Source organism: Pelodiscus sinensis, chromosome 2 (genome assembly GCF_052426305.1).
Source record: "Pelodiscus sinensis isolate ZL-2025 chromosome 2, ASM5242630v1, whole genome shotgun sequence".
In the NCBI taxonomy this organism is placed as follows: Eukaryota; Metazoa; Chordata; order Testudines; family Trionychidae; genus Pelodiscus; species Pelodiscus sinensis.
In genome coordinates this window covers 214,052,566-214,064,855 of record NC_143053.1, presented here as the reverse complement: position 1 = coordinate 214,064,855, position 12,290 = coordinate 214,052,566, and the positions used below count along the sequence as shown (strand labels likewise).

Below are 12,290 nucleotides of genomic sequence, written 5' to 3'. Positions count from 1 at the left end.
GCTTATAAAGCTTTCTAACTTTGCTCTTTTACTTGGTACTTAAATCCTATTGCAAATACATTTGTTTACTTTCACAATGTAGCAACTCTGTGCACAGTTTAGTCTGCCATGTGGTTTCTTTCTTTACAGATGCAACAAAAGATCACTTCTCAGAGTGATCCAGAAAAGGGCTGGACACCTAAGGACACACAATGTTGGGGAAATTCAGGAGTGGGGTGTGTATTAGAGTCATCTGGCTAGTTGTAACCAAGTCTGATGGAAGCTAAAGTAGGAGTATAGATAGGCTGCTGGGGCCAGAGCTGCTTAACCAGGGCTATATAAGCGCACAGATACTCAGAGCATGCCCCACATGCTTGAAAGCAGCCCAGGTGGACAGCTATACTAACAGAGCATTGTGAGGTACCACGGGTTACGGGCCAAATGGCGTCATTAGGACTGCACTCTGAATCCCAATTAGACTATCACGATCACTTCCTACAGTGAGGAATACCAGAGAAATATTTACTATAAAGGTCATTTTATCCTTCTTCTGTCAGGATATAAAATTATGATGCAAGTACAAAAATACTACACTAGTAAAACCTCAAATTTGCCTGCCAATTTCAATTCAGGTGTGTAACTATGCCAATTTGAAAGACATTTTCTATTTTTAGAGAATAACCTTCTTTCACATCTTCCGCCCACCAAATTTAGTTTGACTTTTTTTTTTTTTAAGTTGGTATTTGAAAGCAAAGTGAACAAGAATCTAAAAACACGAAGTGGGAAATTTTATGTGGAAAACACAAACAAAAGTGAACTAGATAGCAAACCTATGCCTGCTGTAACTTGAAAACTACTCCTGGGGGATGAAATTTAACATGACAATAGATGGGAACAGGGCTCCATTCTCCATGTGGAGTGGGGGAAGGGAGGAGAGAATAGTTTAAGATTAATTTATTCAGAGCCAAGACAGTCAATTAATCACTTGCCTACTCAAGAGGCCAGGCTGATGAGTCTAGCTTTGCAGTTTAATACAGATATACGCATGCAAATAACATCCTTGTGTAATTACAAAGAGCCAGATCCTGCAGACACATGAGCAACCTTACACAGCTGAGTCCAACAGAAATACATGAGTCAATAATATTATTCAGATGGCAAAAAGTGTTTCAATTTCCTGGTTTCCTTAATGAACACAGTGGAAAAAACTGAGTTAACAGAGTTGAATAGCTTGGTGGTACTTCACTTCTTTGCAGAAAGCTGAGTTGAGCTCAACTCAAACTTCTGAGTTGAAATGTAGAGTTAAGGTTGCTAGTGCAACCTTAACTCTGCCCTTTTCAGAAATGCCCCAATATGCCCTATTAAAACAAACATTTTCCAATCCAAGCCTCACTATTGCTGAAATGTACAAGCTCTTCACTTTTTTTTTTTTACAGCCCTTTCACACACACCCACAGAATTCTATCCAACACTATTAAAGGGGAAAGAGAAAAGAAAATGTTCAAGGTATGTGTAGTGAATTTTGGAGTGATGTTTTTCATTTCAGAACATTATGCTGACTTTTTAATTCATAGCAACTTCCTGATGTTACTAGTTTGTGCTGTATTTATAGTGTCTTGTGCAATGGAATCCTCGTACAGGACCGTGGTTCCTAGGTGCTACAAGATTACTAAGAATAACAGTCACCTACTGATATTTTGAAGCCACTGAATTGGTTTCGTTGCATTGGCTTTGGTTGGAGGATCAGCAGATGACAGGAATGCACTTGAGCAGTGTTCAGCTACGGTCGGGAATGTTATGACAAAGACTACGGAAAATAGTTGTAACACTATTTCTCAATCACAGTCTCCAGACAAAAGAGAGCAGTCAGCCTTCAGCTAGTCTTCAGATAAATATCAGGCCCAAACGTGTTTGTGAAGGGTAGTTAATTATCTTGTTCAGAAGTTAATCAAATTGTTCTTGCCATTTTGAGTTCTATTTTCCTGAACAAAATGAGCATTTTGCAAAAGGTTTTGTAAAGACCATTTGCTTTTCCCAAATGGGAGCAAACACATCAATTTAAAAGGGATCACTCAAGATAATTCATGTAAAAAGTATTCATCAAGGGAAATGAATATTCTGCCTCTTCCTCTAACAAATATTTGTTCGACTCAAAAAGAACAAAATGTTTTTCCAATTTAAGTTCTATTGACCTACCCTCTTCACTAACTCTCACAAAAAATTCTACTTGTGTTTATCCAATTACCTGAGTTCAGAAAGACATGTGATCCCTGAAACATTCAGGAAGCGAGATTTGGAAAGTCAACAGTGTGACTTAGCTGGGTCAGAGGAAAAGCTGTAAGTTCCAGTGGGTCCAAAGAATTCCACAAAAAAAATAGACAAGGGAGTTCAGACACACACAGATATTTATAAAATACAACTCTGGTAGATTTTGTTTCAGCAGGCAAAAGAAAAAACCTGTTAGTGAGACATAGGCCTAATTTCCCCCTCTCCTATCCCCGTAACAACATTCTTAAATTAGTAAATCCACTCATAAGGCTCTGAAACAGGAAGAAAACAAGTTAATAGCAACTTAAATGTTTAAAACAGCTAACCCTATTCTGACATGGCTGATTTCAATACACAAACATTTGTACAAAATAAAAAGGGGGCCACATCCTTAAGATACTGAGCTCACTCCCTCAAATGAGAGATATTTTAACCAAAGAAATGTAGTTAAGTGGTTAATTGCCATAAGAATTTATAATTGCTGATTTAGCTGAAGAATGAATCCCAATTTTCCTTGTATGCAACAGAAATATTAAAAGACAAAATGACCACTTGATATATATTAAGATTTATAGACTTGCTAAGTTATACAAACATTGTACTTGATTCTATATTTAAAAAAAAGAGAGATTAATATACATTGTAGTTTTCTTCATAAACAGGTCACCTATTAAAATTAATTTGTATGGGACAATGTTTAGGTCTGTATAAACAAACATGCAAAATAGCTTCAGTGTTTAGTATTTTCAGGTACGCTCTGAGTAAAAAGTAATGACAATCCCCTTTTCCTGACTAGGCCAGTCACAAGCATAGACACTGTCTTCTAAATATTTTAAGTCACATGCTTATTATGCAGTATATTGAACTTTGGGTTACTAAAACATGAGCATGGGGAGTGTGCTGTTGTATGCATCTCCTATACTGCACTCTTCTATTTTTCCATATTCACTTTGACTGGACTCTGATCTTAAAGTCACCAACTCCACCCAGCATTCTTGCCAGCTTGCTCGTTATCAACACTCCAGATAACTTAGTGCCTCTTGCTATCTTTGAAAGCCTTCATACATTTCTTACAGGAGCTTCTGCAAGTATTACCAGCAGATAGGCATCTGACGGCAAGTCCCACAAGCATGGCTATTTGCATTTCAGATATGCAACAACTTTAATTGGTCTCAGTCTTCTTGCTACTGTGTCAAAGGTTGTCAATTTGGTTTGTATTCTCACAATGTACTAGTATGGTCTCTCAGCCCAGTACTAAGTTTCCTTTGATTCTGAATATCTAGCTGTTCACAACAGAATTTCCTGTATGCTGTCTCTCTTCCCCCACCACTGGAATTCAGAGGATTTACAACAACAACAACAACAACAACAAAAGAGTACTTATAGGCCATCAATAAAGTAAAACTCCAGTTGTCCAGCATCCAGTGGTCTGGCACTCCTGATAGTCCGGCACTACCTGGAACCTGGAAGTGCTCCAGGCAGCTGGACAATTGGAGCTGCTCTGCCCCGGGCTTCCCCGAGTCAGCCACTGGTCAGTTTCAGCAGCGGCTGACTTGGGGACGTCCGGGGCAGAGCAGCTGGGGTGCTGCCGGGTTGGTCCTGTAGCGCCGCCCCCAACCCCACCCCAGACCCCTCATAGCCCTCCCTTCCGATAGTCCCGCATATCTGATAATCTGGCACCCCCGGGTCCTAAAGGTGCCAGATTATCGGAAGTTTACTGTATTTTGTTTCCAAGGTTAGCATTTTAAAACTTGGCTTTAGTAGCTGACTTGAAAGCAAGGCTGACAATTCAAAATCCTAGCACACACTAGGGATGTTAGCATATAGTTGAATAAACGATTAACCAATAAGCCCAGGCTTATCCTCTCAACTATACCCACTCTCTCCCCTCCCCTTCCTGCACAGACGCAGCAGAAAGGGGCACAGGCAGGATGCTGCAGCAGCTTCTGTCAGCACTGAGCTCTGCCCCCCACAGGGATTGAGGCTGTGGCCACCCTGCACTGTTGCTTCTGTATCATAGGCAGCAGAGTGGAGTGGCAGGGGGCTCCCTGGGAGAGGGGCCAGGGATATGGAATAATCATGTAACTGCTAAGATTTTGTGTGATTACATGATGAGTGAATTAATCGTTATCTTACATCCCTAGCACATACTTACCAATTCCCTTAATAAGGTGGCAGTTGGGAAGTTCCACTGGTTCCAGCTCTCTGGAGGCATTCAGTTTACGTCTGCAAGAGGAAAGAACAGTTTAGTATTAACAGATCAAAGAGAGTTTTACAAACTCAAACAGTGTTGACTTATATTCTGGAGTACATATAAACATATATCATGTTAGAGATAATATGGGCCCCATATACAAGTACAAATATTGTAATAGCGTAAGCGAAAAAGACTATGTTATAGATAGATTTTAAACTGTATACAGGCAGTCCCCGACTTACGCGGATCTGACTTAAGTCGGATCCGCAGTTACGAACGGGGCTGCCCCAGAGTACACAGACTGCGGGACCTCGCGGTCCCGCCGCCCGTGTACTCTAGGGCTTTCTCTGCGTCTCCCTGGTCTGCAGACCAGGAAGACGCAGAGCAAAGCCGCGGAGGGGCTCGGGCAGCGGGGCAGCCCAGGCGCGCCTGGGCTGCCCCGCTGCCCGAGCCCCCCCCCCGCCTCCTCCCCCCGTGGCTTTGCAAAGCTGTGGGGGGGCTCGGGCAGTGAGGCAGCCCAGCCGCCCTGGGCTGCTCTGCTGCTGGCTTCCCCGAGGCTTTGCAAAGCCGCGGGGGAAACCGGCAGCGGAACAGCCCAGACGCCCCGCGGCTGTCCCGCTGCCGGCGTCCTCAGAGGCTTTGCTCCCCGTCTCCCTAGTCTGCTGGTCTCCAGCAGACCAGGGAGACTGGGAGCAAAGCCGCGGAGGACCCAGGCGGCGGGACCGCGGTGCGTCTCGGTCCGCCGCCCGTGTCTTCCTGGTCTGCTGGGGTGGGGGCGGGGGCGCAGCTAGTACCCCCCCTCCCGCAGACTAGGCTTTTCTCCGGACGCCTGTGGCAGAGCAGCTGGGGCGCTGCCGGTTGGTCCCGCAGCGCCGCTCTGGGCGCTACTGGTCCAACCCAGCAGCACCCCAGCTGCTCTGGTCCTGATTAAGCCGCTGCTGGTCAGTTTCAGCAGCGGCTGAATCAGGACGCCTGGGGCAGAGCAGCTGGGGTGCTGCTGGGTTGGTCCAGTAGTGCTGAGGAGCGGCGCTACTGGAGCAACCCAGCAGCACCCCAGCTGCTCTGCCCCAGGCGTCCTGATTTAGCCGCTGCTGAAACTGACCAGCGCTGACTACAGGAAGCCCGAAGCAGAGTTGCTCTGCCCTGGGTTTCCTGGAATCAGATGCTGATCAGTTTCAGCAACAGCTGACTTGGGGACGCTTGGGGTTCTTAAGTTGATTCTGTATGTAAGTCAGAACTGGCGGTCAGTTTCAGCAGTGACTGAATCTGGATGCCAGTTCCAACTTACATACAGATTCAACTTAAGAACAAACCTACAGTCCCTATCTTGTACGTAACCCGGGGACTGCCTGTAGCTAAGTATCCCATAACACCTTACACTTACTGAAGCAAAAATTTGGCCAGAGATAGGAAATTTGTCAAAAATCAAGATTCATTCAATGTCTTTGTACAAACTAGGGAGGTACCTTCACAGACCAATACCTGGAATGTGAGTTAGGGCAGTTAAATTTCGATTAATCAGCTAATCGAGTAGTCAATGGAATTTCCATTAAGTACTCAATTAGTTCATAAGGGGAGCGCTTTCTTCCTGCTGTGGGCCCCACTGGCGTGGGTTCCCCTCTGTGCCTCTTCCTTCAAAATGTACAAGAGCTGCAGGCGTACATTTCAAAGGGAGAGGAGGAGGAATCAGGACTAGCATGAGCAAAACTGTTTCAATCCATGCTCGGACAGTTTCCCCCTGCCCTCTCTCTCCCCTGCCACCTGTGGAGATAATGCTGGGGGTAACCAGCTTTTAAGCTTGCTCTCCCCAGCACTGGCTCCTGTCCCCTCCCCACCTTTGAAGCTTCTCTGATACAGGCAGCAAGAGGTGAGAAACAACTACTTGAGTTCTTACTTGACTACCCAACAAGCATTTCCTTACTGGGTAGTTGACTAGTCACTTACATCCCTAATGTGAGTATCCAAAGCAAAGATAAGGACAGACCAGAGTGAGAAGTTTGAAAACTGGGACAAACTGATGGTTTGGGTTTTAGTGATGTAACTGGTAAAATCATATCCATAACACCAGCTGAAATGTGTAATTTAATGCTTTCTGCATGAGTGTAGCACTGCTCCAGGAGACTGCTCTTTGAAAATTTGTTCCCTGCAGAACATTTTTCCTGTACCAGATCAATAAACCTGACTGACACTGATACTTAATCTCTTGGATATATTTATTAATGTAACCAAAACAAGCAATTAACTATACTATTTAACAGGCTAATGCTCCCCACTTATCTTTACCTATAGACCCATTCATTTATCAGTAAACTACTAATGTTACAGTATAAAGCAAGCTTCAGAGTGATCTTCATATATTTATCTGTATTACTGCAATACCACCAGATCCAAAAAAATCAAAAAATCACGAGTCAGACTTTTAAAAAAATATTACCCACAAATATATATATGGGCTGCGTCTAGACTGGCATGATTTTGCGGAAATACTTTTAATGGAAAAGTATTCTTGTGCAAGAGGGCTTATCCCTGAGCGGGAACGTGAAAGTATTTGTGCAAGAAGCACTGATTTTGTACATTACAAAGTCAGTGCTCTTGTGCAAATTCAAGTGGCCAGTGTAGACAGCTGGCAAATTTTTGCGCAAAAGCATGTGCTTTTGCACAAAATCTTGCCAGTCTAGACGCACCCACGGAGTATTTATTGAGACAGAGACAGAGAGAAAATATATATATCAGGGCTCAACAAATAATGCAATCTACTCGCCAGTGGCAAGTAGATTACAATCCTGAAGAGCCGGGTTCAGGCGATCTGCGCAGAACGATCTGCGCATGCACAGATCACCGAACAGTGCGGCTGGTGAGTGGGGCTCGCCATGGTTTGACGAGCTTTGTGTGTATGTATGCATGTATGTATAGAAACTCAAATATATATTCAGTTCTGGAGCTTTTGTTAAATCTTCTATTTGTGAGCTTTTAGAGTTTACTCACATGTTTTCAAGCTTGACTCTTCAATGCTGACTAGACACTCCCATTAAAAGATGCTGAAATTGTCATGTAATGACTGCAGGAGCTGGGGCTTTAGAAAGTCATCCATTGTTGTGGCATAAAACAGCAAGCATTAACAACGTCTAGAAGACCAAATAACTTTACAGCAATCATTTTTAAGCTTCGATGCCCAGAAGTTAAGCAACTCCAGCTGTCTGAGCTTTGTAAAGTTACACTTTTGCCTAAACTGCAATACTCTGGTGTCTAGATACCAGGATCCAACACAGGACAGAACACATTTAGTATTTCAGAAAGAAGATATTTAAATACCCGCTTCATTAGCAATTTCGGACAGCTACATTTGCATCCCTATTTCGAACTGTAGACGTATCCTCCCATTCTTCCTTATCATTGCTATTGCTTTCCAATGCCCAACCATATTTAGGGGAAGCACTCCTTATTTGCAAGTGACAGGTAGTGCCATTCTTGGTACAGCACCTTTGGCGTACAATTATTTGATTTCCTCCTGTGGTCTCTGCCATTCCCAGCATCACCTTTTTGCTACTCTTACCCCTCCCCAAATACTTTCGCATGGGATGCTGTGGGTCAAATGCCAATGGATGAAATGTCAAATTATACCAATAAAATAATGTATTCGAGTAATCGCATAAGCACAGAAAATCCCAGTGGTTATACAGTTACCTGCGCTGCAGGCTCTGCAGTTTAAAGCCGATAGGCTTTTGCTCATTGATTAATTGACAATTACATCCCTAGTCCTACCACTTGGTGTTCATTTTGCAAGTACAGGAGCACGTCTATATGGTTTGTAACTGATTGAAGCAACTGGGAACTGTCATTCTCATATTTTCTCTTGTATAACTAGTAGTGGTAGCTGTTCAAGTCCCACAAATATAGAAGAACCAATCACTCAGTCTTACTCTTTTCCTCAAAAAATAAGGGAGGGTTCGCCAAAAGAGCCGTGACCAAACTACGCGGACTTTGTATATCCTCTTTCGACACTTTAGCGTAGTCTAGATAAGCCCTCAGGAAACTTGATCCAAGCTGCCATAATTCCCCTAAGAGTGCAGGTATCCCTCATTGCAGCGCAAAAATGTTGCACAAGAAGTGTTCCAAAGAGTGGTGTGGTGGATGCTTATGTTCTAGTGACATTGTAATGTCAACATTTGTACCGAGAGTAAGTGCTGGCAAAACTTTAGTGTTCATGCGCCATTTCAGGCTACATCAAGTTTGTCACCTGGGCTTCAAGGATATTATCATTTCTATCAGAGTCTCAAAATTTATAACCAAAAAACTGATCATCTCTCTAGGAAATTCACTTGGAATACTTTTCAAAAAATAACCTTAGTACACACTCCCAGCCAACCTCTACCCCACCACTGCAAGACAAAAACTGCAGCAGTGAACATCCTCATATGACTATCATACTGTTTCTTCTGGTTTTGAAAAGAGTTTCTTGCTTGAGACTGATTTCTTCTCCAAATAAATACAAAAGTGGATTAAAACCACCACCACATTTTCAAGCAAAAGAAGCTTTTGAAATGCACTCTATGTATCAAGTGTTTAGGAGAAGTCAATGGGAGCTTTATCATTTATTTCAGTGAACAAAAGCTCAGAACCTTATTGATTGGAAACAATAAGTAGCCTCACGGCACCCTAGAGACCAACAAAAATATATAGTATCATGAGTTTTCATGGACAAAACCCACTTCTTGCTTCCCCCCCCCCAAGCACATCTGAAGAAGTGGGGTTTGCCCACGAATACTCATGATTCTATATATTTGTTAGTCTAAGGTGCCATGATGACAGGACTACTCATTGTTTTTAAAAAAATTACAAACTAACATGGCTACCCTCTGAGACTTAGTTTTAAAAAATCCTAATCAATAACACATAGTAAGAACAAGAGAAAAAAGTAGAGTGCCAATACCTTTAACAAATACATAAGTGAAAATACAGCTATTTAGTTATGTCAAAGAGTGTTCTTTTAAGAAGTGGAGGCAAAGACCATGAATAGTGGGAATTATTACTCCGACGCCACAGCAGATGAGAATAAGGTGCCTCTATTGCAGTAGATATTAATACTACAATATGAAGCATAACCCAATTTAATAAAAAATTAACAAACATTAACCTTTTGGAATATTAGACATTGTTAAATGTGTTTGGGAAAAAAAAATAGGACTTTTTCAGTGTCATATCACCAGACCACAGTATGTCACAACTTGAGAAATTAAGAACAGCAGCAGCAAACAAATAAAGAACTTCTTAATTTTCATTTTCCTTTAGAGAGAGGGTGTGTGTGTGTGTGGGGGGAAGATATTTGGGATGGATGGGAGGGAAAGAACTTACTTTCCCATCTACTCTTTCCAGTACATATTAGTAGAAACTAGGCATGAGTCTTGACTCTTATCTGAAAGTTGTGCATGTACATTTCCAATCACCAGTACTGTTATATCAGCACATTTGCAAAATAGCAGGCATAGGAGGCAACACATGCCCACACCAGACAAGAGTAAAAAAAGAATTAAACACAATATTCAGTGTGCTTTTCAAGCATATTATTTTATGAAACTAAATATATTTTACTAGTTTTCAATATTATTTTAATCTGGTTTATTCAGCTTTTGACAGGACCTGACCAGTTACTACCCTCTGAAACAGCTCACCCAGAAGACTAACTGGGAATGGTAGAATTTATAGATCCCTATATTGAGACATACAGTTACTCATTGCCAATAAAATTTCCTTGTTTACTCAGACTAATGGTAGCACCAGCAGTGAGTTGAATTTACTTCAAAACAACACTTCTCTGAATACACTTACACTGCACTCCACCCTTTGCAAAAAATAAGTAGTAAAAAGTTTGTGATTAGCAACATTGCTAGATCTAAAAATGTAATCATTTATACATTGTCATTCTGATGTCTTGCAAATTGTTTTACATCACTACTCATGATGACAAACAGGTCATGTAACAAAGTAACTCTGCACTTTTCTAGCCTCAAGCTATATGGTTATGTTCTGTAATATTGTATTGACTAGCCTTTGCTATATGAACTCTCTTCTTTCAGGGTTTAATAGCTTTGATTCTGTTTAGTATTCATCTGACTACTCCTAACTCCACAGGAAGTTGATAATGGACCTGTTCCCTGCTAGTATAAAAAACTAGCTTGCTAGTGAACACAAGTATGGCTATAGTGAGTCAGAGCAAAAGTCCATCTAATCCAATAGCCTGTCTTCTGATAGTGGCCAGTGTCAGGTGCCTCAAAAGGAGTGAGCATAACAGGGAAACCTCAACTGACCCCTCCCTATCACCGATTCCTACCATCCTGGTTAATAAACATAAATGGACATACATCCCTGGATGTATTCTTTTTTGAAGCATGTTAGAATGGCTGTTTATTCAGAAGTTCTGGCTTTAAAAACAAATTAAACTTTTTTTTTTTTTTGGCAATGGAAGCCAGTTATTTCGCAAGTCAGATTTGTTTTAAAGCGAGTGATTGGTTTAATCGTGTTTACCCTCCGGACGGCGTGTCAACATACCCCATGTCATTACGACCTCTTCTGGCAGGGTAAACAGCCCTCCCCTTAAGGCTCACCCTTCAGAGCTTATTTGCATTTTTTGGCTGATCGAAGAGCGCACAGCCCAGCTAGGACAGCACCCTCCTGTAAATCTGACTGATCTGGAACGAATATTTTTGAAGCGCGTTTCAAGCCTGGTTTAGAGCAACCAAACGCAAGTGCTGCGATTTCACCTGGAAGACCCCAGGGCAGTTTATATCGCCCCCTCCCTTGCTCCCGACAAACTCAGTGGCATTTCTGTGCTAGCCGCAAGCAAGACAACGAGAAAAACTTCAACTGCAGCGCGGCCCCCCTGAACTCCGGGAGGCCGGGCTGTGAGTCCAACTCCGCGCTGGCTGCCCAGCGAGGCTCTGCCAGGCCAGGCCCGCCAGCTCGGCACTGGGCGGGCAAGCCCTGCTCGGGAACGCCGGGCTAGTGAAACACGCCTCCCCCCGCAGGGAAGGGGAGCAAATGGCCGCCCCGGGTCTCACAGGAGCTCGCCGACGTGCTCCCTGGGGGAGCCGGAGCCACTTACCGCAACTCCATGAACCGCTCCCCCAAAAAGGCCGCGAGTATCCCGGCCAGGGCGAACCCCAGCAGCTTCCCCATGGCTCCGCGCTGCGGGACAAGCGCGCCGCCCCGCAGCTAGCCCGGTAGAGCAGCCACGGGCCCCGCCTCCCGCCCCTGATTGGCGCCGCCCAGCTGGGAGCGTCCGGGGCCGCCTATGGGACAAAGCTCCGCCGAGGCTCCCCGGCCAGAAACCCCCCGAGGCAGGAGAAAGATACGGGGCGAGCAGAGTTAATTGCACCTGGGTCCCGGCAGCCCGCGGAGCAACGGGGCCGGTTTCCCCGGGCGCGCTGCTCCTGGCGTGAGCAATGCCCCGCCTCGCCCAGAGCTCGCGCCCATTTCACTCAGCGGGGCTGCTGTGGGATGGCCTCTGAGGGCCATACCGGTCGGTGTAAGGAGCACCGCGTCCACACCAAGCCCAAGATCACTTGTTGAATATGAGGACAACTCAGGATCTAGCCTGCCCCATCCCCTACGCTCCAGCCTGCTCACTTTCCCCCAGGGCTGGATTACCCAATAGGCAGACTAAGCACGTGCTTAGGGCACCAGCAAAGCCCCACCCACCCACACACACACACACAAGATTTTACAGTATAGTATTGTTTTTATTTTGAATTACATGGGGGAGGCACCATAATCTTTTCAGTGCTTAGGGCCTCTAAAGGTCTTAATCCGGCCCTGTGTCTCCCCCTCTCACTCACTTTCACCAGGCTGG

General features: G+C 44.1%; 1 protein-coding gene across 1 annotated transcript in view; it reads right to left on the bottom strand.

The window, feature by feature from the left end:
- The window catches only part of LOC102457846 (serum paraoxonase/arylesterase 2), a 32,086-nt gene extending 20,382 nt beyond the window's left edge, over positions 1 to 11,704 (bottom strand). The window contains exons 1-2 of the mRNA XM_075922346.2: positions 11,544 to 11,704; positions 4,403 to 4,473 (exon numbers count right to left, since the gene is read on the bottom strand). Of these exons, the coding sequence (XP_075778461.2) occupies positions 4,403 to 4,473; positions 11,544 to 11,617 (145 nt within the window). The 5' untranslated portion in view covers positions 11,618 to 11,704. The remainder of the gene's footprint in view (positions 1 to 4,402; positions 4,474 to 11,543) is intronic.
- Between the last annotated feature and the right edge of the window lie 586 nt (positions 11,705 to 12,290).